General features: G+C 59.2%; 1 protein-coding gene across 1 annotated transcript; it reads right to left on the reverse strand.

The window, feature by feature from the left end:
- On the reverse strand, window positions 1-24490 carry JAK3 (Janus kinase 3). Its single transcript, XM_075123112.1, has 24 exons — window positions 24323-24490; window positions 21933-22147; window positions 21039-21162; window positions 19767-19878; window positions 18896-19041; window positions 18259-18556; window positions 17283-17405; window positions 14974-15131; window positions 13940-14045; window positions 13118-13304; window positions 12502-12623; window positions 11644-11775; window positions 11395-11479; window positions 10287-10420; window positions 9334-9472; window positions 8783-8934; window positions 7514-7664; window positions 6960-7099; window positions 6019-6208; window positions 5112-5236; window positions 4599-4771; window positions 3588-3705; window positions 2220-2330; window positions 1-2120 (listed from the first exon to the last, which is right to left on the reverse strand). Exons 2-24 carry the CDS (start codon window positions 22132-22134, stop codon window positions 2004-2006), a joined length of 3345 nt encoding a protein of 1114 aa, XP_074979213.1. The 5' UTR covers window positions 22135-22147; window positions 24323-24490; the 3' UTR covers window positions 1-2003.
- Window positions 24491-25804: the final 1314 nt, after the last annotated feature.

Below are 25804 nucleotides of genomic sequence, written 5' to 3' on the forward strand. Positions count from 1 at the left end.
GATCAGACAATAATGATTTAATTTAATGACAGTCACCTTCAAGGTTCAAAAAGTTAAAGCTTTATAAACCGTTAAATCGCAAATTGTCAATGTCACAGGTAGAAAGGTACAAAGTCACACTCCTTAAATCAAAGTCTGTTATTGTCAAGCATCTTTTTCTTACTTCACCTCTCTGTAAATGTCTCTCGTTATCGCTGGCAATAGTCCTTCCTCAGGTTGTGTGTGTATGGAGAAATCGATGGTTCCCAACATTTACTGATTAAAACTCGAATCCTGCCCACCCAAGCTGCGCTAGTTTAAAAAGCAATCGAGTTCATCTCGCATATGCTGGAACACCCTGTTTTGTACCTCGTATATATTAACTCTTTGCAAAGCGGCTCCGGTGTCCCCGGGGTAAAGCCCCTGCTATGCTGTCCAACAGTTGAGTTCCGGATAAATGAAATTTTTGTGGAAAAGGTTTCACAGGACAAAACCATTCCTACTTTTGCTGAAGAGCCAAACACGTTTCAGCTTTTGGCCACTATGTACAAAGGGTTTTCGGCGTTTTTAAAATGAAAACCTGAACATTTTCACAAACTTTCACTGCCTGTAACAAAAGAAAAGTTTTTCATTTTCATTTAAATTTTCAATTCAATTCCATTTTTTGGGGGGATGTGGGAGGAGAATTCCCCAACTACCTGTCTGCTTCAAAGACCAAAACTGCTTCACCCTAAGAGTCCTTCCATTCAGACCTTGCTGTTCTCTCTGAATAATTAAATTAATTCATCATGGTGCTGCTCTTCTGTGTCTCTCTTTAACTGGCAATGCTCTGGGGAGGTCTGTGGGGGAGGGGGGGATTGCTGAGATTTCCAGTCCTTTCTCCCTCTCCAAGAAAAACTGGGGTGTGAAAAGCCTCCCCGTAGGTATCTTAAAAGATAGAGGGTCTTTGGTGTAAGCTCCAGCAGCAAACGGGGGCTGTGGGAAAAGCTCCACAGATCTCTGAGTAATACAGATCGGGTCTAGCTGGTAGCATCACTAGATGGGGGGACAGGGGCGAGTACAATACAGGGGCAATGCCCAGCGGATGGTTCTGATTTGTGTTCAAGGACTGTGATGCACCACAGGAACAAAGCACATGGGGCAGCGAGGGCCTGCCTGCCCTAGGGCGGCGTGGGGGGCCTTTCTGGGCGGTGCTTTGTCAAACACGAGCTCCCACGCACAGGACAGGGGTCGTGGGGTGAAGTTCTCCAGCCCGTGTTATACAGGAGAGTCAGACTGGATGGGCTGATTGACTCTGCGGCCCATGGCATGCCGCACCAACGAGCGGCTGACTCAGTCTCCCCAGTCACCCGCACGGGCAAATAGCTGGGCACAGCAGCTGGGAACGCGCCTCAGCCTGCGCCCTGCTGAAGCGGATCCTTGGGAGCCAAGGCCTAAGCCGGGGAAGCGACGATCCTGGACAGCACCAGCCGCGGCTGAGTCAAACCCGTTAGCCACCGGGCTGGGCCAGTGATGTAGCCCAGCGGGAGGGCACCGGGTGGCTCTGGGGCTGGCAGTCTGGTCCTGGTCCCCCAACCTGCTGAAGTGGGGAGGAGGAAGGTGTCTCCGCAGGAGCCTTGGAGGGATCAGAGCGGCTCTGTGGCCTTGAAGCCTTCAGACTAGCTCTTGGCAGGGAACCCGGGGCCCTTTGCTGCTCTGCCTCGAGCACACGTCTGGCTTAGCCCCGGAGGCTGGGTCATGGGGCTGCCAGAGCCATCGTCAAGCCCCTTGCGTGTCCCGCCGTCCTCTTCTCTGTCCCAGGGGCGAGGGCCCTGCCCTGAGTTCAGTCCCTGCAGTTTCACAGCATGGGCCCATGAGTGGGATCCTGCGCAGGCCATGACCCCACAGTCCGTGGTGTCCCTGGCCTGTGGGCGGGGTAGAAGGGGGTGGTGTGCGTGGCAGGGTGCGAGGAGCGGTGTCAAGTCCGGACAGGAACAGGGGCCCGGGAGCTGCTGAGGGGGCTGGGCCGCTCCTCCCTGGTCCTGCTAGCCTCGGACCTTGCTCCGGCTGTCACGCAGTGCCTCGACCTGTGGCCCCAGCTCGCTGAATTTGGGCCTCTTGCTCTGGCTGAAGGCCCAGCAGCTCAGCATCAGGCCGTGCACCTGGGAGGAGAAAGGGGTGCGGAGCCGTGAACTCGGAGCGGGGAGAGGGACGTGCCTGGCAGAGCCACCCCCGCCTTCGAGGAAGCACGGGCTCCTTACCTCGGCGGGGCAGCCAGGGGGCGCGGGGAGCCGCCTGTCGTCCTTCAGCAGCTCCAGCAGGTGGCAAATGATCGGCATGGGCTTGTCGAGTCCCATCATGCGGAGAAATTCCTGCGAGGCAGGGAGGGAAACCAAGGCAGGAAATGGAAACTGTGGGAGTGGATTGGTCTCCTATCGCAGGCAGGAGTGGGGATTGCGAGGTCTCTTTTTAAACCAGTTTCCCCCCTTTCTCCCATGGTCAGATGGGACTTTGTCTCCCACTGCAGGCAGGAGTGGGGATTGCGAGGTCTCTTTTTAAACCAGTTTCCCCCCTTTCTCCCATGGTCAGATGGGACTTTGTCTCCCTCCGCAGGCAGGAGTGGGGATTGCGAGATCTCTTTTTAAACCAGTCCCCCCACCCCCACCCCATGCCATATAATCTCCATGGTCAGATGTGACTTTGTCTCCCTCTGCAGGCAGGAGGGGGGACTGCAAGGCCATTTGCTTTTTTTAAATCTGATTTTTCCCCATACTATATAGTCCCTGTGGTCACCCTTTAGTCTATCAAAGCTCCATTTACAAAGGGGTAATCAATAACAAATTGAAGTTCTGTAAGTAGGTAACAGATGTGAAAGGAGGGCGTCGGGGATGGTTATGTACACAGCAAGGTAAGGTGGTACAGAGGCTGTAAGCAATCTATTGACAGGTTGGACTCTAAGTGTTAACCAGGTATTAAAGCATCGATTTGTCATTTATTATCCCTTTATCAACTAAAGTTCAGTTTGTATCTAACATAACCCACGGCCGCCTTCAGGAAAGGAAACTGCCAGTTTAGTCTGCCGTGGATGGGTCACTTGTGTGGAATGTTTGCTCAGATAAGTGACCAAGGGGGGACACCTTGCAGTGGGATAGCATTGGGGCTCACCTGTGCAATTTACTGCTGCAGGATATTAGTGAAGCAAGGAACTTAGTTGGCTTCTAGGGGCTTGGACATTTATTAAGTGACAAGGGTTCTCAGCTCTCATGCTTCAGGGTATGAGCTGACTGGGGTCAGGAAGGAATCCCAGACCCTCCCCTGATAGGATTGCCCCATTAGGAGCACTCTGAGGCAGGGGAGTTAAACCTACTGAGGCATCCAATGTTGGAGACTAAGTAGATCATGGGGTTGTTCAGCAATTCTTCTGGGGCAATCCTAAATGCACCAGGCCAAGTTCAGCTCTGGTGATGGGTGGGGGGGGGGCAGCTCCCACAGGAGTCCAGGGGGAGATGTGCCTGATTCAGCCAAAGGTCTTTCCTGGCAGCAGAGGCTGAGAACCTCCAAACTCATGGCACCCTGTGGTGCTCGCAGGAGATGGAGCCCTTAGGGGAAGCTGTGGCTAGCGGTCTCACCTCGGAGGGGCTTTGGCTTCTGTTGCTGTATGTGAAGAGTTCGTAAAGGACGACTCCAAAGCTCCAGACGTCGGACTCGCGGGAGAACACATTATCTGACAGGGACTCGGGCGCGTACCTGGCCGGGGAGGAGGTGGTTAGCGAGGTAGGTGGGTGAGCACTGGGCTGTGCAAGCAGAGGGCCCATCAGGGTACTTGTTTGAAGCAGGATGGTTGTGTGGGTGAGGGCTTCTCCCCTCCAGGGACAAAAGGGGCAGAGAGAAGGGGCAGTTTGCAGAGGCAGATACTGCAACAAATGGGCCAGATCCCCAGCCGGAGACATTGGGCCCAGCTCGATTGGTGTCAACGGGAGCTGCACCATTTTACGCAAGCTGGCTGCGTATTTTAAAATCAACATTTTTGACCTCAAAGTCCCCCAAATGCATGGGCCGTGGGCCCTGTATCAGAGAACTCCAACATCACCCCCCAGCCTCCCGTTCCCCATCTAGCCAGGCATCCTTCGTCGCTGCTGTACGGGACCACCGGGGGAGGCAGCTAAGTCTAGCAGATAGAGTGTAGGGTTGGGGGGCAAGAATACCCAGGTTTTATTCCCAGCTCTTCCACTGACTTGTTCGGTGGCCGCAGGCCGGTGCCTCGGTTTCCCCATCTGTACAACGGGGTTGACAATACTGCTCTCACAGGGCGACTGTTTAGCTGATGTTTGCAAAGTACCATTGTTAGCATGGACTGCGTTAGAGGTGTGAAATGGCCCCTCCCGCAGGAAGGTTGGATTGTGCTGTGGGTTGGGGGAGCACTCCGAATCTCCTCAGCGCTCGCTAAGAGGTTTATCCCCCTTCTACAGAGGGGAGAAATGAGGCAGCAGAAGTGTCATGGCCAAGGCTACACAGGGAGCCTGTGGCAGAGCTGGGAAAAGAACCCAGGAGTCCTGGCTTTCAGCTGCTCTGGGAGCTGCAGCCCCCACCCCCGAGCGAAACGCAGTCCAGCGGGTGCTGGCAGCTCGGGCCTCCCCTACCAGAACACGGGGCTCTGTCCTGGCTCCCGCACCACGTAGTACTCCTTGTCCTGGGGGAGCAGCTTGGCCAGGCCGAAGTCCCCGATCTTCACGTGGGTCTCATTTTCCACCAGGATGTTCCTGCTGGCCAAGTCCCTGTGGACGTAGCGCTGGGATCCCAGGTACTCCATGCCCTGGAACAGAGACGCTGAAAGCCTCCAGCCAGAGGGAATGCACGCCAATCTCACAGGGGGCCCTGGCTCCCCCGCTCCCTGCCTACTCTGAATCAGAGAGCCAGCTGGCCCTGCTCCATGCACCCACTTGGGAAAGGAAGGATGGTCATAAGGCGCTGGGGCTGGGCTGTGAAGACCTGGGCTCACGTCCCAGCTCTGCCACAGGTTCCCTGGGTGACCTTGGGAGAGTCATGTAACTGCTCCGTGCCTCAGTTTCCTGTCCCCCTTGCTGTGAATGGGGGGCACAAAGCAGAGGAGCTGCATGTGGGGAGGTGCCTGGGGGTGCAGCCGGGCTCCCTACCTTGCATATCTGCCATGCGTAGAGCAGCAGCCTCTTGTGGTCCAGGCGCTCCTGGTTCTTCTGCAGATACTCCCTCAAGCAGCCTTTGGGCAGATACTCCATGACGAGCCGCAGGCTCCTCCGCCCTAGAAGGTGCAGAAAAGATGTCATGGCCAGCTCTGGCCTGGGAGCCTGCCCCACACCCGGCCCTCAGCTCTGGCCCGGGAGCCTGCCCCACACCTGGCCCTCAGGCCCAACCCGAGTCTGCCCCACACCCGGCCCTCAGCTCTGGCCCTCTACCCACTGCGTCCTGAGTGGGTTTGCTCTAGTCAAAGCTCCACCAGGCAGCGAGGTGAGGGTCTCAGCTTGGAACAAGCAGCAAGGATTGAGGGGCACCAGCAGGGCTGTGGGGTGGGGGAGCCCAGGGCTGGGATAGCAGAGGGCTGCGGGTCAGGGTTGAGGGACACTGGTGGGACTGGGATAGCAGAGGGGCTGCGGGTCGGGGTTGGGGGGCTGGGATAGCAGAGGGGCTGCGGGTCGGGGTTGGGGGGCTGGGATAGCAGGGGGGCTGCGGGTCGGGGTTGGGGGGCTGGGATAGCAGAGGGGCTGCGGGTCGGGGTTGGGGGGCTGGGATTGCAGGGGGGCTGCGGGTCATGGTTCAGGGCCAGCTGCAGAGCTGCAAAGAGCCTGTGACAGGCCCCTGCAGCGTGCTGAAGCCATCACCCTGGTGCCTCGGTTGGTGATTTCAGCGGCTCCCCATGGAATGCGCTGCCCCGTCACGCTCACTGCCCCCGGCTGCGAGGGTCTAACCGAATGTAGCCCCACCCAGGCCGGGCGCTGGCTCCGGATGTGGCCCCAGCCTTGGACACCCCAGGGCTCCTGCCCAGCCCTAGCGTTAACCCTTCCTTGCCCAGGCCCCCCGGCTCACCCAGGCTGTAGCACACGCCCCGGTATTTGACGATGAAGTCGCTGTGCAGGGAGCGCAGGATGGCGATCTCCCGTTCGAAATCCTGCAGCTGCTCGGCTGAACTCTGCTGCAGCCGTTTCACGGCCACCAGCTCCCCGGTGCTGTCGCCCAGCGGGTCGTATCGACACAGCTCCACGCTGCCGAAGTTCCCCTGGGGCGGGAGAGGGAGCGGAGCGTGGGGGGCCTGGCAGCTGGGGGGGGACTGATGGATACAGCCGTGGCAACCCCCCCGGGGCCTGCAGCAAGGGCCCTGATCCCCACGAGCCACGCCACGCCTGCCATGCCACGCCACCCACCCACCCTAACCCAGCATGGCTCTTCATCTCCCCCTGGCGGTGGCTCCTGGAAACCCCACCAGCTGGATGCAGCAGTATAAGCTCCTTACCCAGCCTGCCGCGGGGGGCGGGGCAAAGATTTGCCCAGCACTAATGTGAGTGATACGTGCCTGTCCTGCGGAACTCCCTGCTACAAGAAACCACGGAGGCCAAGGGTTTTGAAGGTTAAGCTGTGGAGGTGGAAGACGGGAGAAACTGGCCCTTGGCAGGGCGGACGATGCACCATTTAAATCCTCCACAGTAAGGCTTAGGCCTTGTTTTGGCCCCTCTGCAAAGGGTGACTAGCCCTGGGAGAAGGTCCCCAATGACATTAGGGGGGCAAAGACCCTGCTTGAGGAAAAGGAAATGCACAGCCCCAAGGGCGCCCTGGGCTCAGGCTGGGGGGTCAGGCTGCCCACGAGAGAGCCGTGGGAGGAAGGGGACCGGGTTGCCCGGCCGGGGAGCTGTTTAACACCCAAACGCTGGGGTGAGGGTGGTGCAGCGACTCGGCCAGGCCGGGTGACTTGGCGGGAATGTAAAGCACACAGGGAGGCTGGGGCCTGAGGCGCGGGACTTTCGGGGTCTCACCTTGCCCAGCACACACATGTATTTCAAGTGCCGCTCCTCAAAGATGGTGGGGTCCTGGCACGCTGGGCTTGTGACATAGCTCCAGAAGCCATCCTTGGCTGGGAGCTCACTGGGCGACAGGTCTGACAGCAGCTCGTAATCTGAAACGTGGGGGAGGGTGGGCATGTCAGGCTGCAGGCCAGCTCCCACCAGTCCCCCCCCAGGCCCAGCCACCTCCTCTGGCTGCAAACTGGGCAGCGGCAGCACCGGTGTCGTCCTGCAGGGGGCGATACCGAGCCAAAAGCAAGCAGGGCTCCTGCTTCACCGCTGTACCCTGCTCGGTACCACGCCCTGGAGCCACCCTGGCCTCACACCCGGCCAGGCCAGGGCTGGAGGCAAGAGAGACCACAGTCAGCCTGGTAAACGGGGGACCAGAGTCATCCGCGGGGACCAACAGGCCCTTAACGGACCGTGGCCGTTACCGCCAGGCGTGTGGCTCGGGAGCTGCTGTCTATTGCGATCCCACGCCCCGTGTTCTCGGCAGCCTGTCCCACGTGCGCCGGCCGGGCACTCACCTGAGGTGATGAGGCTGTTGAGGTCCCGGATGATGGCCCGGAAGGAGGGTCGCCAGCGCGGCCGGTAGTCCATGCACTGGGTGATGAGATTGGCCAGCTCCGTCCACTTGGGAGCCGGCAGCTGGAGGCTGTTCTGGTAGAACTGGAGTTTCTATCCAGGGGAAAGGGGGCAGGGGGGTTCGGTGTTGCACTGCCTGGGGATCACCTGGGTCCCCCCACTGGGTCGTCCCTTGCTCGGTACCCGACACCGCCCTCTGCCATGAATGGGGGGTGGCGGGGGTGGATAAAGGCCTGCCCGGGTAGAAGCTGTGGCATTCGGGTCTCCCAGCCGGCTGGAGTTTCCACCTGCATTTGCCCCAGGTGCAGGGGGATGCCTGGAGGAGGAGCCCAAACGCCCTTGTCCTTCTCCACGGGGAACCGTCAGGTTTTAAAAAAAAAATCTTTAAAAATAACATGCAGCGGGGGAAGGGCCGATTGCCTTCCAGCACATGCCCCTCCCCCGGGGTCAGAAGGAGCCTTGCCAATTGAAATGGCTTCATCACAAGTCGCAGGATACTGGGAGGTTTTCATAAAGTCCCAGCTCCGGGAGTCATGGTAGTACATGCAAATCTTGGCTTCCATTTAAAAAACGAAAAGCAAAACGTTTGCCAGACTTCCTGGCTGGTGAGGAAGGGTGGAAGTGGGGACCCCGAGGGGCTCAGACCCCTGAAGGCAAAGGTAAAAGAACCCAATGTTTTTATCTCATGGTTTTTAAGCTGATCGCGATTCTGGGGAGCCGACAAACTCATGTCACGGGAACGCTTGGGGTTGGCCCTACTCCCCCAGCTTTTAGGGGGGCATGTGTCAGACTCTGATGCCTGCACCCCAATGGCACCTCAACTAACCAGAGTGACCCCAACCTTCCTGCTATGCCAAGATTGTGGGCCCCGATCCTTGAACCGGATCTGCCTCTGCCCACCCAGGCTCGCCAGCAGTGTCAAGGGGCCTTGTAAGTTTCCAATGGTGCATCGCTGCCTGGCGCCCGTGAGCGGGAGCAGCACAGTGAAGGAACAGCTGCTCTGGGCAGGGGCCCTCCGAAGAGGAACTTTGCAGAGAAGTTGTCATGGGAGTGACTGCAGGTCAGACCCGCTCTGCCGACACAAACCAGCACCTCCAGGCTGGTAAAATCCCAGCCACAGGAACAGAGGAAGGGAAGTGACCCTTCTGGGGCTGCCGTGTGGCTCAGAACCATGGGAGGGGGGATTCCAGGGAGCAGAGGGGCCGACTCACCGACAGGGGCTCCAGGACACTCGTGGGCATGGTGCCCCCGCTGAAGATCTCCCACACGGTGGCCCCGAAACTCCACTTGTCCGACTCAAGTGCCAGGTTCTTGGGGTTGCTGATGCACTCGGGGGCCACCCAGGGGATGCGGTCGATCAGCACTGCAAGGGAGTACACACCGGTGGGGTGAAGGCAGTTCCGCACGCGGGCACCCTGGTAACTGTTGTTGCCAAGCCTAAGAACCTTTCAAGATCTGGGCCTTAGCTGCCCTGTGCCTCAGTTTCCCCTCTGTGCAGTGGGGATCGTAGCCCTGCCCTGCTATACATTGCAGACTCTGAGGTGCCCAGATACTATGGTGATGGGAGCCAGGGAAGGCCCTGGTGGGATCCCAAGGGCCTTTCCTCAGTGGAGACAAACTGGTCTGTTTCAAGGGAGACTCTTCTCCTTGGCGGAAAGGTGGGGGATGGAAGGATGCCTCTTCCCAAAGGACGCCTCTGTCCCTCCCCAGCCTCATGGGGTGTGAGTCGTGATGGGAGCTGGTTCTGCCCCTGGGAACTTACTTTCCTTGGTCAGCATGGCGAGGCTGACTCCAGGGTCGCTGAGCTTTATGAAAGGGGGGCTGCCGCTGGCAGCGTCCCCCTCCCTGGCCAGCAGGACCTTCTTAGCAGAGACGTTGCCGTGCACGATCTTCTTATCCTCCTGGGGAAGAAGCGAAGTGGTCAGTTGCAAATGTCAGCAGCGAACAGCCCAGTGTGTCTCTTTGTTTCCCTGTTCACCAGGTTATTTGGGCCTGGGGCTGTTACTTACCACCCACCATTGTCCGTCTTTTACCACAGAATCTAGGGCTTTGATTTCCAGAGTACTGAAGGTGCCAGGGACATGCAGCTGCAGAGCTATTTCTGCTGACTCACCCTGGCTGCCAGACCAGGTGGGCCCTATCACCACCCACCCAGGAGGATCAAATGCTTTGATTGCCTTGCAGAGGGAATGAAGGCTGGCCTGCAACCCTAGAAATGCTCCAGTAGTCAGAGGAGAGGGCTGGACTGTGACCTAGTGCACAGGACTGGGACTCAGAAGATTTGGCTTCTATTCCTGGCTCTTTCACTGGCCCCCTGGGGGACCTTGGGTAAGTGACTTGCCCTCTCTGGGCTTCAGTTTCCCCTTCTATAAAATGGGTTGATGATCTTGTCTGCCTTTGTGAAATGCATTGAGATCGACTGATGAAAAGTGCTAGGTAAGAGCTACAGATTCTTATTATTACTGAAATTAACCATGAGGGAAAACTCCAGGGAAGGGGGGTGTGTGTGTGTGAGGAGCAGGATGAGTCATTCTCAGGTTTAATAACTGCTCTGGGAGTTTAACCCCAACCTAGTCTTTGGCTCCTTGTAAATACCCGAGGGCCTGCCTGCAGGGCCCAAGGAGGGCATGCTGATATTGGGTGATCAAGGGGGATATTGGCAAGGAGGTTGGGGAGGGGGTCTAGGGGCTGACCGTGAGTCATCTGCCAGCTTACCAAAAAGTTGAGGGCATAGGCCAGTTGTTTGGCCACCTCCAGCTTCCAGCTGGCTGTCACCTTGCCCCCAGCCTGGTTCTTCTTCAGGTATATGTCCAGCGCGCCGAACCGGACGTATTCCTGCACCATGATACCTGCGGGGGAGGGGCAAGCGATCAGCTTCTCACGGCAGCTGGTTGGGCCAGGACCACTTGGCTACAGAGGCAGAGTTTCCCTGACTCAGCCCAGGGAGGATGGTTCCTGTATCACAAATACCTGTGAGGACCTTCTGGTTGTGTCCTCAGGATGTCTTGCGGGCTCAGGGGAATAGAACCCAGGAGTCCGACTCCCAGCCCCTCACGGTCCACTGGACCCCACTCCCTTCCCAGAGCTGGGACTAGAACCCAGGAGTCCTGACCCCCCAACTCCAGTGCCCCATGCTGCCTTCCAACAGAAATGTTTTGGTGAGTCTGATTCATAAATCTCACCATATGTATTTTGGGGGGGACTCTAACAAGATTTTTCTCTGCAGAGTTAAAAACGTGGACACTACAACACTGGCCCCAACTCTGGGGGCAGAAGGGGAGCTAGTGGTTAAAGCAGCAGGGAATCAGGCCTCCTGTGTTTCCAGCTCTGGGGGCATAGTTAGGTCTGAGGGTTAGAATAGGGGTGGAAGAGGCAGTCAGGACCCTTGGGTTCTATCCCCAGCCCTGGGAATGGGCTGTGGGCTCGAGGAGGGGTCTGGGAGTCAGGACTCCTGGTTTCTGTCCCCGGCCCTGGGCGCAGGGTGTAGTCTGGCGGGGGGCTGGGCGTCAGGACTGCTAAGTTATTTCTGTTCCCAGCTCTGGGAGAGAGCGTGAGCCAGGGGCTAGAGCAAGGGACAGCTGGGTGATCTGGTGCTGAGAGAAGTGACTGAGAGCCAGGACACCTGGGTTCCAGCCTCAGGAAGTGAAACCGCTTGGGATTGACTCGCTGTGAGTGTAAACGGCAAACAAGCAGAATCAACTGTGGAGCAAGAAACTGGCATTTTGCCCGGACACCTCCCCGTTCTAATGATCCAGGGCCTTCCCTGCCATGCGCCTTCTCTGGGCAGCATCCCGGGAAAGGCCCTGGCAGGGGCGTTACTCACTGTTTTCCCTGATGCTGACCCCATACAGCAGGACCAGGTGCTTGTGGGAGATCTGGCTCATTATGCTGGCGGCTTCAAGAAAGGACTGGAACGGACGGAGAATCCGGGTTAGGCTGAGCTAGGATACCTGTCCCCTTGCTTTGTCTCTGGCTTAGCTGCTCTAGAGCCAGGCCGCCCCACACTGGGCAAGCTGCAGGGAGCCCAGTGTGTCGGCTCATCCCCCTGCCCCCCAACAACCTCAGGCCTCACCTCGGAGCAGTTGCCTTGGCTGCTGTCCATCACCTTCAGCAGGACTTCGGTCTCGTGGCACTCATCGTCCTCCTGGTCCCGTTTGATGCCCCGGTAGATCTTGGTGAAGGATCCCTGGCCCAGGTTCTCGCACTGTCAGAAGCAAGAGCGAGGAGATGAGGGGAGGGGATAAATAACCAGGGGGCACCCCCCCCCGCACACCCACCTCTCCATCTGCCCTGGGTCATTCACCAGCTCCCCCTGGAGCCAGGGCACAATCCTTCAGCGCCCCCTTTGCTGGGAGCTGGGCACCCACCTAACTCCCACAAGCCTCCTCTGGAAATGCCAGCCCTCTTGTGCCAATCACCCTGGTGTCTGTCTCCTCTCGCAGGCAGGGGTGGTGTGGGAGCAGTGCACAACACTGCTGCCTGTCTCCCTTTGTTCCCGAGTACTGTGCCTGCCAGTGACTCCCAGTTTACACCAGAGCAAAAGGATCAGGCCCTTGCCCTCAATATTGCCCATTTCACAGAGAGGGAAACTGAGGTACCGAGTGGGGAAGGAACTCTCCCAAGGTCATATGGTGAATCTGGGCCAGAGCCCAGGAGTCCTGACAATGCCCCCTCCCCTGCTGTAACCACTGGACCATGCAATCCTTTCAGAACTGGGAAAAGAGCCCAGGAGTCCTGAGCCGCCTCCCCCAGGCCCCTGATCTGAACACTAGAACATAACTACTTCTTTCCCAGTTCTGGGCAGAGAACCCAGGAGTCCTGGGCAGGTCGCCCGCTTCTGGGTTTGATCCAGAAATGTGGCTGGGAGAGGAGTCCCCCTGTCCAGCCAGACCCTGGCGTGGGCCCTGTGTCCCCAGCCCTCGCCACTTACCATCATCAGGTTCTCCGGCTGGATCTTGTGGAACGTCATCTGGTTGACACTGCGGCGTGGGGCAGAGGGGGAGCTGGGGAGCTGGCAGCAGCTGCTTCGCACGATCAGCAGGTTGGATTTTTCTTGTGAGGAGAGGGAAGGGGACAAATCAGCAGGGACCATGGCATGGGGTGAGCGGGGGGGTCTCGCCATGTAATGGTCAGATGCTCCCTCACTGCTCAGCACAGGGGCTCAGCGTGGGAAGGGAGGGGGACAAAGCTCCCACAGTTAGACCCAGGGCTTGGCCTGGATGTGCATGGCTTGTGGGGGGGACTGGGAGACAGACCCTTAGACTGGAGACATCCTCGTCATCCTGGCACACACAGTCTCCGGCAGGCGCAATGGTCCTCAGCAGTGCCCACGGGGCAGCCGGCACAACTGGGCTTTAAATGTTGCTGGCCACACCCGCCGCCGTGACATTACAGACCGTTGAGCTGCCCTTGGTTTCCTCAGCCCTCCAACCCATTGGCTAGGCAGAACCTGGCTCCCGCCTATGGGTCTGGCCCACCACGTGCCCCGAGTCTGGATCCAGGTGGTGCCCCCGGGTGCCATGTGTGGCGTCACACCCTGGCTTTACCTTTGGGCTGGGGGGGGCAGCAGGTGCCCAGGTGCAGGGCCACCCCGTCGGCGTGCAGGGTGCAGTTCTGGTAGGTGCAGAGCAGCTCCTGGAGGCTGCAGAAGCGCCTGGCAACTCCGGAGAGGGAGTAGCTCCCATCCTTGTCCCTCTGGATCAGGCAGCCCTTGTAATCCCGTCCGAAGCAAGTCTGCATAGCAGAGTAGGGGGCAGTTAGCCAGCGGTACCACATGTGACCCAAAGGATCCTTCAGCCACAAGGAGCCACAGTCCGTGATCTGGGCCAACAGGTGCTAGGAGCCGGGGACTGGGCATCCCTGAGTGAGATGCAGGAGGCTAAAGGCAGAGTCCAAATAGCGGGCAGGGATGGTAGAGGAGGTCCTGGCCCATCCAAGGAGTTGGGCTTCATTGGCTCTGAGACACCCCGAATAGACCTAGGTCCATGTGGGGCAGTTCTCTACCCAGTTCTCTGCCCAGCCAGGGAGGGGACCAAGGCAGAGAAATCCATGCCGGGTCTTTCTCCTGGGGACCACGCCCAGCATCTGTCCCAGGTGAGAACTGAATCCCAGTTCCAGATCCTCTCTCCTCCCTCTGGTTGGCTGACTCAGCTGGACCCTTTCTAGCCTGGATGGGTCACTGGGGAATTCCGGACTGGACTCCCCCACTGGACGGGAGCGGATCCCTGTGGGGTTGATGTCCTCCCCGGCAGAGGGCTGGGAAGCATGAATAAACTCTGATGCTGAACAGCTTCGGGGAAGCAGCCTGGCATCCCCCTGCGCCCCAGGCAGCCAGCAGAGGACAGGTACCGTCAATCGCGAGGTCTCACCTTGATGCAGACAGTCAGCAAGTAGCTGTCAAAGTTCTGCGGGCTGCGGCGGAGGAGGTAGGCTCCCTCATCATTCACTGCCAGCTTCTTTGCTGCAAACTCAGACCTGCAAAGCCCAGGCCCGTGTCAGGACCCTGCGAAGGTCCCAGCCGCCAGGAACCAACCAGAGCCCGCAGCGACTGGGTCCAGCACAGCTATTCTCTGCACTGTCCCTTTAAGATACTGCAGACTCACTGAGCATGCTCAGTGCCCAGGCCTGGCACATGGCACCATCCTTTAGTGCGAGGGTGGAGGGGTCAGTTTGCAAAGGCCACGTGACGCTTTACATGCAATGAAGGGTTTTTAGAACGCGCTCCCCATTGCCTCCCCTCCGGATTCTGGCTCCTCCATTTGGGAGGGGAGCTGGGGTCAGACAGAACATGAAAGGCAACGGTGGGGCTTTCGGAAGAATTAGTTGGGATCTTTTCCCCTTTGAGGAGACTTCCCAGAAATGGTTCTCCGAGCCCTTTCCAAATATTGTATGATGTCTCATAAGGACTCAGTCATTGGTAGACGCAAGTATAGAACCCAAGAGTCCTGGCTACCTTCCCTGCTCTAACCACTAGATCGCACTCTTCCCAGAGCTGGGAATACTATCCAAGAGTCTGGACTCCAGACTCCCCTGTTCTAACCCACCGGACCCCACTCCCCTCCCAGAGCTGGGAATACTACCCAGGAGTCCACACCCCCTACTTAAAAATGCTTTCCCTTAAAAACCAATTTCCTTGTTCAAGCATCATCTCCCTCCTCCTATTTCAGCACAGCTCTGGTGAACAGAACAAGTGCAGTGCCCCTTCAAAGCCAAAACAGGGGAGCAGCAAGCATTGTTTTTGTGGAGGTCCTACCTAAATGATTACTTGACATTTCCTGCAGAGGGTATTTTTAACTCCCTGCCCCCAGGAATCCAGAGCCCGAGGCTGCCAAGTTGGCAGGGGAGGAGTTGTGTTCTAGCCAGGCGGCGCTGCTGCTGGCAAGGGTCCCGTCACCATCCCCACCTGATGGGTCCATGACACTGGTTCTCCATGTTCTCCAGCAGCCGGGGGGGAGCCACTGCCTTGCAGAAATAATGGTGAGCGTCTGCCGTCAGCCGATAGTAGCCGTCGATGAGGGAGACGAAGGACAGGGCCTCCTGCAGCGTGAGGAACTCCACTTCCTGGGGGGGTGAGGGGAGGGGCGGAGAGAGACAACGGGCTCAGCTGGAATCAGAGCCACAAGCATCCCTCATGCTCAGCCAGGCCAAGAGGGTGGCACTTAGCCCTGGCCCTGCGCAGGGGGTGCTGTGGAAGGAACGGGCAGGGTACAAGGGCAAGTGCATTGTGCTGCTGTCACTGTGGTCAGCCAGTTTTGGAAGCCAATGGGAGTGGGGAGGAAATGGGGGTACAGCTTCCCTGAACCGCAGGACCTGGGATGCCAACTGTCCTGTGTCCATGTGGTGGCCTGGCGAGGAGGAGAAGGCTGCCCCTGGGCAGAGGTAAACGCTTGTGAGGGGCAGGTTCTGTGATGGAGCACTGAACAGTAACAGCTGTGGCTTCATTTCCTGTGTACCGTGCCTTTAAATCTCTAAGGACTCAGCTGTCTGCAGCAGGCCATTTTGAGTTGTGTTTAGTGCAGATCTCACAGAGGAGACGCACACGTCCCGCTCCCTCCGTCTCTTGCTCTCTCATAGAGACTTTACTTTGGTTCTTTCTGCACACATGCAAAATGGGGAATGAGTGGCTAGGCTGCAGGGCTGCAGAATAGGTTCTGGCAGCCATGGGGGATCGCACGTGGAAGGAGTCCGCAATGTGATACTAGTGCAGAAAAGGCAAACGGCATGGCGGGCTGGCTAAGGCTGAAAGGAGTGAAAATCTAGGGCGATCTCCTGGGACGGGTCTACTACAGGGCCCAGGACCGCTAACCAGAAAGAAGCGGTGGATGAGGCTTGTTTTTAAACAACGTTTCAATGGCTGTTAGCCAGGATGGTGTCCCTGGCCTCTGTTTGCCAGAAGCTGGGAGTGGGTGACAGGGGGTGGGTCACTTGATTCCCTGGTCTGTTCATTCCCTCTGGGGCAGCTGGCACCGGCCACTGTCCGAAGACAGGACACTGGGCTAGATGGACCCTTGGTCAGAGGCGCCGACTCCATGGGTGCTCCGGGGCTGGAGCGCCCATGGGGAAAAATTTGTGGGTGCCAAGCTCCCCGCCCCAGCTCACCTCTGCCTCTTCCCCTGAGCGCACCACCCCCACTTCTCCTCCCAGGGCTTGCCACCACAAAACAGCTGGGGGGGGGGGAGGAGCAGGAACACGGGGCGCTCAGGGGAGGAGGCGGGGAAGACGCAGGGCCAGGGCAGGGATTTGGGGAAGTAGCCCAATGGGGGCAGGGAGGGGGCAGAGTTGGGGTGGGGACCTTGGGGAAGGAGTTGGAATGGGGGTGGGGTCGGGGGGGGGGGCGCGAGCACCCACCAGCACAGGAGAAGTTGGCGCCTATGGGTCTGACCCAGTATGGTCGTTCTTAAGGTCTTATGTTAACTAACAAAACCATCCAAAGCACAGGAGTTGGTGGTGATGGCGGACTTCAGCTACTCCGACAGCTGTTGCAGGGGGAATAATGCAGCAGGGCCCAGATTATCCAACTAGTTCTTGGAATGCCCTGGGGACACGTTTTTATCGCGGAAGGCAGAGGACGTGACTAGGGCAGAGGCTGAGGTGGATTTGTTCCTGACAGATACAGAGAAACTGGCTGAGAATTTGAAGGTGGAGGGGAGCTTGGGTGAAAGTACTCATGACATGGTAGGCTCATGTTTGCCCACAGGAGAGCAAGAAAGATGATGATAGGTCTAGAAAACATGACCTCCGAGGAAAGATTCAAACAACGGGGTTTGTTTAGCCTGGAGAAAAGAAGACTGGGGGGGGAACCTGATAAGTCTTCAAGTACGTAAAAGATTGTTCTAAAGAAGAGGATGATACATTGCTGTGAACCGCTGAGGTCAGGACAAGAAGCAATGGGCTTAAATTGCAGCAAAGGAGATTTAGGTTAGACACTAGGAAAAACTTCCTAACTGTCAAGGGAGTTAAGCCTGGAATTTCCCTAAGGAGGTGGTGGAATCTCTGTCACTGGTGGTTTTTAAGACCAGGCTGGACAAGCCCCTGCCAGGGATGGTCTAGGGTTACTTGGTCCTGCCTTAGTGCAGGGGGCTGGACTAGCTGACCTCTTGAGGTCCCTTCTCCTATGTGTCTAGAAAGGACACAGAGACCCGTGGGTGCCCAAAAGGGAACAGCGGGCAGTCGGAATGAGGCAGCTCCCCCACCTGACACACACGCACTCACTAGGATCCTGTTGTCCGTCTTGGTGACGGTGACGATCCGGTTCTCCACGGGATTGCTATCCCGGCTCGCTTGCTTGATGCTGATGTCGGCGATTTCGGGGAAGTCGCAGAACGGCTGGCGGCTCTAGGGTGGAGAGGAGGAGAAGTGGGTCTCCGAACTGAGCATTTTCCCAACGCGAGACAACAAGAACCGACCCGAAACATCCCCCAAGCCTCGGACCCCGAGTGAGGTTTCAGATGTAGCAGGAGGGTGGATTCTTCTTGCCCCTGGTTTTGCTGGAGGACACAGAAGCTCAAGTGAAGGGCTGGGGCTAGGTCTTTCCCGGAGAACAATCCTCCCACCTGGCTGGTTGGTGATAGGATTAAACGTGGGTAAGAGGACACATAAAATGCACAGAGGTTTAAGGCAGCTGGAGGACAAGCCACTTTCCCTCCCAGCTCCCTGGCCTGGTTTCCCTGATGCCATAGACCTGCGAGTTCTCCAGTGGCCCATCGAGTTTCCTGGGAAAGCAAAAGCAAGACAAGGGCTGAATTTCGCAGGTGGGAAACAGGAAACGAAAACCCGTCCGGCCTTTCCTGGCACGTTGAGCTGGGTTTTCATTCCCTGTCTGTGGAGGAGATGGAGCACACATTGTGTGCCCCACACCGACACCAGCCAGGGCTGCGGCCCCTTCTAGTGGCGGTGGCGTGCTATAGGTTTCGGAGGCTGCTATGGCTTTCTGGCTAATTAGCTCAAGCAGGAGAGGTTTGTGCTTTTAGATCCATGGTCCCAGGGTCAATCCAGAGGTGGGGGATGGACTGCAAAAGTGTGTGTGTGTGTGGGGGGTGGTATCGTCTCATGTTTCCAAAAGTATGGAGCAGCAACAGCCCTTTGCCCCCCAGCCCCATCTCCGGCGTCGAATGGTTCAATCCCCCAGCTGAGCCATGTGGGGCTGAAGGCTGGTGTTTGCTCCTGCCCCACGCCCCCTCAGCCTCACCTTGTCCCCGCTGTGGCTCCAGAAGATCCCGTTCTCCCCAGACACGTGGATGATCCTCTGCCCCTCCTGGCCCCGCTCGCTAGCGCTGTGGGCTCGGACCGGGAAGCTCTCCTCCACCCAGGCCCTCTCCAGCTTCTCCAGGTCAATCAGGTACTTGAGCTTGAGGGTGCAATCATCGGTCTGGCAGCCACTGATCTTCCGCAGGGACTTGTGGAACTTCCTCCGGATCCGCTTGCGGGTCAGGAAGCTTTGCTGCTGGATCTGGTGCCGGAGCGTCTCTGGGATGCAGGATTTGTAGCTGGGGGTGGAAGAAGAGGATGGAGGAGACCTGGTCCTGGCCTAGCCTCCCCAACAGCCAGGTGTTATGTGAGAGGAGGTGGCCCTTGATAGCTTGCCAACTGGGATCCGTGGGACCTGCTGGCCGGGGTCCCTGGGAGGCTGGAAGCAAGGCCTGGGCAGCTGGGGGTGAGCCTGTGTGTCTGCACTGGTGGCTGCTGCTGGAACCCAGCAGGGCAGGGAAGCGGGTGCGTTTGCAGCTGCTTTGGCAGGTGGAACTTGGGGCCAGACGCTAGAAGGGACAGATCCGGATCCCCCTGCCCTGCCGGCCCCCCTGCCCCCCGCCCAATCCCTCTCTCACCTGACGCTGTTGAAGATCTCCTCCAGGCTCCACTTCCTCTCCTTGACCATCCTCAGCATGTCCAGCACGGCCAGGCTGAGACACTCCTCCTGCATCTGCAGGCTCAGCGCCCCCTCCATTCGCCCGCTGATGAAATCGCTGCGGGACTGGGGGCCACCCCCACGCACACCACGCACGGTCAGCTCAGCTCCAGGCTGCGATTACAGCCGTCTCCCGTGGGGAGAACCACTTTGCCCCACGCCCCCCAGATCAGCTACACAAGCACAGTGAGGCTCCAGCTGGTGCTCCGGGATCCCCCCCCCCCCGCTTGCAGGGATGTGGAAACGGGGCCACAAGTGAGTAAGCTTCCTTCCAAGGGATTGGGGGACACTGAGGGACCCTGAGCCCCCTGAGCAATGCTTGATCTTGGGGTGACTCCAGCCCTGGCAACATCCCCCCCCCTCCCCAGTTGTACAGCCGCGGGCAGTTCCCAGCTTGCTGCACAGGGATTTCCACACTCCAGTTATACCTTGTTCACAACCCAGTCTAGGCGGTGCCTGGGCCCTTTGTGCACCTGGGATCAGGCTGGCAGAGGCCCACGCTCGCAAGCAGCCGAGGTGCTGGGCTGGCACTTTGGAGATTGGGGGGCAGTTCCCAGCTCTGCCCCTGGGGCCTTGCAGGGCTGTGGACAGCTGCTTTATCTCTCTGCGCCTCCCCTCCTCCGCTGTGCAGTGGGGGGGGCGGTGAACCAGGGTGCAGTCCAACTGGGAAAGTGGTTGGGCAATGCCATGTCTGAACCTCACAGCTGGGCGTTGACGCACCTGGCGGGTGATGCTGGTACCTGACTTTAGGGGACAAACGCTCTGTAGCAACCCCCCGGGGCATCACTCACCTGTGCAAAGAGATAATTCATGGTGGGACAGTCTAGCACAGCGTTGGCTTGGTCATTCAGCAGCCCGAAGCGGTACGATTTCCCCGGCCCAAACCAGCTGGGGAAGAAAAACCTGCCGAGGAAAACGAGCCCAGCTCACTTCTCTTCTCCTCCATGTTCGACACTAACTTCCCCGTGGGCTGGCTGCTTGGGGGTGAGAACTGACCCTCTCGAAGTGTCACTTCTGACCCTGGGGTTACCAGCTCCCCAGTGGTGATTTTATAGGGGGGGCAGCGATGTGCAGATATAATAGCAAGGATTAAAGAGGACCAAGAATGTTGGCAGGGTGCAAAACTTGCCGGCATTGGGGCATGAGCCCCAACCTCCTGCTTGGGGGCTGGGCACAGGATATGAGCCTAGAGAGAATATAAGACACTATCATTCCCTAGGAGGCTCTATGGGGGCAGGTTGTCCCATAACTGTTTCCTGTGGGGCTTCTTAGAATCCTAGAAGATTAGGGTTGGAAAAGATCTCAGGAGGTATCTAGTCCAATACTCTGCTCCAAGCAGGACCAACCCCAACTAAATCATCCCAGCCAGGGCTTTGTCAAGCTGAGGTCTTAAAAACTTCTGAGGCTGGAGATTCCACCGCCTCCCCAGGGAACCCATTCCAGTGCTTCACCACCCTCCGCGTGAAAGAGTGGTTCCTAATATCCAACCTAGACCTCCCCCACCCAGACCTTCTTGCACTTGCCTGTGGCCGGCCACTGGCAGAGACCGGATGCTGGACAAGATGGGCCGTGGGTCTGATCCAGTCGGGTGGTTCCTAATCAAACGTGCCACCGATAGGTTCCCGAGCCAACCCTGCCCCTGAGATGCACCTATGGCAAATTTTTTGCTTGGGGTGGCAAAAACCCTAGAGCCGGCCCTGGATGCACCAGTGTGAAATAATGGCCCCGCTCAGGAGCGGACAGACCTCACTGCCCTGCTGTTGAGGGGCCCTAGGCTTGGGTGCTGAAACCCTGTGTGGAGACACAGGGTAATTCCTGAGTGATCCCACGAGCTCCAGGCAGGCCGGGAAGGGAGTGGGTGCAGTTCGTTGGCCCAGAGGGAAGTAGGGAGTAGGACAGAGATGCTCCTGCCTGGAACGCCGAGGAGCCTGCACTGGCGGGGAAGCTTAGCCAGAGGTCTCTGCTGGGTTCGCGAGTTCGCAGGCCCGCGAGAAAGGGGGTGACTCCGGACAACGCCCCGGGAGCTGGGCGCTCAGCGACTGGGGCAGGGAGTTCGTAAGCACCTGATTCTGTAGACGACAACCTGGCAGCTCGAATTGTCCACCGTGAAGAGGTGGTTGGGCGGGAACCAGCATTTCAGGTCCTCCGTTGCCAGGGCGAAGAGGGAGTGGCAAACGGGCAGGATCCCTGCAGGGAGGAGAGTGGCAGGTGAGGCGTTTTGGCAAACCCGGCAGGAAACCTGACCAGCCCAGACACCAGAGCGGCTCACCCTGGGCTCCTTGGCCTGGCTGTGTTGGTGTCTGTGCCTGGTTTGAGGGCACGCGGGGCTCACCCGTTCCGGTAGCTCTGGGGTGGCTCTAGACAGGGCTCAGGCAAGCAGGGCTTGGGCGAATGCGCCGAAAACAGCTGAGTAGGCAGAACTTGGAAGGGGCAGCTTCGGTGCACCCCTTCCCCCCCATCCTTAGGCTTCAGAGCCTGAGCTCCAGCCTGCCCCGGGTGGCCCTCTGCCGAGATTGGGGCAGCAGGGCACTTACACTCGGCCCCAGGCAGCTTACAATCTAGCTCGAGGGCTGAAGAAAGATGGGTTCATTCTCCCAATGGAACTGATGTGTGGGGGGGAAGCGGCTCATCCCAGGCTACCCCGTGGCTAGGGGAAGAGCTGGGAATTGACCCTGGATCTCCTGGGCTGCAAGGCCCCCCCCGCACCGGACAAGGGGATTGTGAAGCCCTGGGCGCTGGGCTCCTCCCACAGACACAGGGCAGGTGCAGCACCGGGAGAGCGTCTGGCTGCTGTCCCCGTGGTCGACTGGCGCTTCGGGCTGCGGCCACCAGGTGGCGACATAATCGCGGCAGCTCGGGAAGCGATGGCATTGCGTTACGGGGGGCGGGGCCACCTCCTCCCCTCCCCTGCCCCGGGTGGATCCCATCCCCAGAACCCCCCCCCCCGCCCCTCTCACCGCAGGCCTTGGCTGCCGCCACGCAGAGCTCCTCGGCCAAGTACTCGCCGTACGTGAAAGTCAGGACGCCGCCCAAGTCGGGGTCCGATTGCGGGGTGCTGGCCGGGTGGTACAGGTAGACCTGGAGGGTCCCCGATTCCATGGAGGACAGACTGCAGGACCTGTTTCCGATCAGGGGCGTCTCCTCCCCGAGGGGGGCCATGGTGGGAGGCAGCCTGCGGCAACACCAGGACGGGGCTGGTTAGCCGGGCTCCTTTTCTCTGCGCTCCCTGCTCTGGGCGGCCGCCTCCGGCACTAAACGCCGGCACCGCCGGGCTGATTCTGAGCCCCGCTGGTAGCGGGTCCAGAGCACCCGGATTTCCCGGGCCAGTCACCTCCACAAATGGACCCTCCTGGCAAAACCAGGCCAGGCAGCGATGCTCTCCTCTGCTCCTGCAAGTGCCCCTGCCTGCTCTCTAGCAGGTGCTGGCTCCCCTCCCATCCCGGCCACTTCATCCTCAGCGAGGGGAGGTAGGAAGTCCTGTTCAGGCGGCTGCAAAGGCCCCGGCTGCCGCATCGAATACACCTTCCCCCACCCCGGCCTTCCTTTCCAATGTGACTGCACTCAGAAAGTCAACCATGAAAGCAGCCTCCTGCTTGCAGACTGCTTCATTCCCCTGAGTGGGGTTTGAGTCACAGCGGCTTGGCTGGGTGCAGGACTCTACGAGGGTGGGCAATGCAGAGGCCAGGTGGTCAGCTGCTTGCTGGCCTGCCTGGGGCTCCCCTACCCCCCACCCCGCCTCTCCAGCTGGAGCAAGGCTGGTCCGAGAGCCCTGCAGAACGGAGCCGGTGAGTTATTCAGGTGGCTTCTCTCTCTCCCCCCCCCCCCCCCACTAGCCTGCCTGCACCTGGGCCTGGCGAGGCGAAGGCCTCAAAACAAGGTGGTGCAGACACTGAAATCCCTCCCCCACCCACCCCCAGAGGAGGCAGTGAGGAAGAATTCATCCGGCAACCCCGTGGTACCTACACAGGGGCATAAGTCGGCTCGGCTCACTTGCCAAGGGCAGGACATTTTTCACAGCCCTCCGGGATGTGGCTACGCTGGCCTGACATGGTATCATAGACTAGTCTCCCAGCCAAGACGGCAGGTCGCTCAATCCTTGACTGGCCAATACGTGGGCCAGCTGGTGCCAACGTCACGGGGCGTATTGTGGTCTCCTGTCTGAACTCATTTCACGCTGGGACCACTCCCTTCCCAGAGAGCTGATGCTAATCTAATTTCTTGCCTCACTCTGCTGCCTTGCAAGACGCACCCGGAGTTGAACTGGGGAGGCGGGGGTTCTTGGTTACGCTCCGGTTTCTGTGGGCACAGCCGTGCAAATGGGCAGGGTAGCATTGCTCTTTGGTGTAAACATGCACGGGAGTGAAGAATCAGGCCCCACAAGTTCAACTTGGTTTGTCTCTTCAACGTAGGATCAGAGTCATGTGGGGCTGAAAGGGGCCTTGAGTCCAGTGCCCTGCGCTGAGGCAGGGCCAAGCGACCCCCGACCAGCCCTTTTGGGGGTTTGGCCAACGTGGTCTTAAAACCCTCTAGGGAGGGGGATGCACAAGTGCAATGAACATGTTAGTTGTTTGCAGGCTGTGGTCATGTTCGTGCTGTATACGGGAGGGAGGGGTGGGTGTGGGTGTGTGAGAGAGAGAGAGAGTGTGTGTGTGTGTGTGCCAGGATTCTCGTAGTATGAAGTGAGAGCGGTACATTTCCCCTCCCTCCCCGCCGAGTGGGGAATGGTCCCTGTCCTCCTGACAGGAGGGGCTGAATCCAGTGACCCCATCAGACCATCTAGCCAAAGGTCCTCAGCCCACTCTGCAAACCTGGGAGCTGGGAGTGTGTCTTACAGATGGGGAAACTGAGGCACAGAGGCCCACCTGTTTAAAAAGTGGCCTGGCAGGGCTCTGAAGATCAGGCCCCTCTCAGACATCTGATGCTGAGCAGCCAACTCTCTCAGCCAGCGAGGACAGATGACTAGCCAAAGCCCCCCCCACCCCCGGGAGTCGGGGCAGAGCAGGTGCCCAGTTCAATGCCTTGACCCCAGACCTAGCCTTCCTCCAGCCCTGCCAAACCCCCTGCTCGCTGACGGCCTTCTCCGTTCACCTCTCGCTGGGCTCAGACAGAGCTCGCCTTCGCAGCGGGCCGGCCAACGTCCCAAGAGACAAACAACCGTGCGCCGCTGAGCAGCCTTGTCCAGCTTCCTCCTCTGTTATTAGCAACAGGCCTTTGCGATTTCCCTCCGGGTCTGGATGACCTCGGGGGAGGGAACCGAGCCCCCCGTCGCAGCAGCTACGCCACGATGGGCTCGCGAGCCAGGGCCCGCTCTACCCTGCATCCCAGCCGGTGAGACCCAGAGCGTTACCTTGTGTGGGGTGACGTCTTCGTGGGCGCAGCTCTGCCCTCGCTGGAGGGACAAGGAGCCAGCGTGCTCGGTTTCCTCTCCGGGGCCAGGGCAGGGAGCTGGGCATGGATCGAGCTGTGATGCAGATTAAAGATGGGGGGGGGGAAATCCCCCTTCTCGCTTCCTTCCTGCCCTCTGTGTATCTTGGCTTAGTGTGAACTTCCTGTCATTTGCTCGCAGAGGCTGGTGCGTGGGATGGGGAGGGAACCAACTAGGCTGGAGGGGAGAGCCGCCGAGCGCGGGGTGGGTGGGGGGAGGCACAGAAGCGGGGCCTAGGAGCAAGCCGGGGTTCTGCTGCACCTGCTCGGGTGCTGGTTCTGGGCGGAGTCGGTGGCTTAGTCGGGCCCCACGGTACCATGCTAGGGGGCGGGATGACCGCTCTGCTTGACTAGCCCCGTGTTGGCAGCATCCCCAGGCCTAAAGGGGGTCCCTGCAGGCCAGCGAGCAGCTGCCCCGTTCCAGGTATAAAGAGAGGCTGCCGAGCCAGCCCCTGGGAGCTGAGGCTGCTCTGACATAGGGGCTCAGTTCTGCAGCACCCCACGGGGTCCTTCCCAGCCCCCCAAGGTCTCCAGGTGAACCCCAGTCTCTGAGCAGCAGAGGCACGTGGAGGGGACGTTCTCTACCAGAGCCATGGTCCAGGCATGTCCCCCAGAGACCCCGCGGGACCCCTTGGGATCCAGCCACATGGGCTCTGAGCGGCCTCGCCCTGCTCCTGCCGTGGGATTTGAAGTATGGCACAGGGCGCTCGAATCAAAGCCCTGAGGCTCTGTAGGGAGGTGATGGGCTCTGCGGCGCATGGGGCATCCCCCCAGCCCTGGCCGAGCTCCCATGGGCCGGGGCCAGCAGCCCCAGTGTGGATTCTTCAGGGGCCCCAGTGGAGCCTGGAGGAAGGGGCTCTCCCAAGCTCTGGCATCAGAGCAGCATCCCCCCACCGGGAGCCACAGACCAGATGCTGCTGGATGCAGCCAGCGTGTCTCCCTGCAGCCAGTGAGGGTCCCTGGCATGGCCAAGGGGCAAAGGAGGGAGCGCTGCACCCCTCAGGTCCCAGCCCCCATGGGCTTCCTGCCGAGCTGGGAGGTGCGAGCGGCCCGTGGGAGGGCTTGACCGCAGGGCATGGCAGGGAGAGCGGCTTTCCTGTTGCAGCTGCAGCCGGTTTGCTGTGCGCGCTGGTGGGAGGGAGACAGCGAGATGGGTCTGGGCCAGCATCCAGGCTCCAAAGAGCCGCGCGCGCCGGGGGCTGCTCGGCACTGAGCTCTGCGACGCCGGGGCTAAGGAAGCCAGATGAGAGCGGGAGGGGAGAGATCCCTGCCTAGGACACGAGAGGGTCGGGTGGCTCCTGGCCTTGGGAATGGGATTGCACAGGCTTGGCCTACACTTCTGGAACTGCCCCCAACTGCTGGCTGTGCCAACCAGCCCCAGTGTAGACGCAGCTTCGGCAACAGA

This window comes from Caretta caretta, chromosome 25 (assembly GCF_965140235.1).
Source record: "Caretta caretta isolate rCarCar2 chromosome 25, rCarCar1.hap1, whole genome shotgun sequence".
Taxonomy (NCBI): Eukaryota; Metazoa; Chordata; order Testudines; family Cheloniidae; genus Caretta; species Caretta caretta.

Bases quoted from the DNA above. Each gene is read 5' to 3' on its own strand.
- JAK3 (XM_075123112.1), bottom strand. From the start codon at position 22,134: ATGGCCCCCCTCGGGGAGGAGACGCCCCTGATCGGAAACAGGTCCTGC. The intron at 9,473-10,286 runs GTAAGCTGGCAG...CTTCTTCCCCAG, and splicing joins CCTATGCCCTCAACTTTTTG to GAGGATAAGAAGATCGTGCA. The intron at 2,121-2,219 runs GTAAGGAGCCCG...TTCTCCTCCCAG, and splicing joins CCCCTGGCTGCCCCGCCGAG to GTGCACGGCCTGATGCTGAG.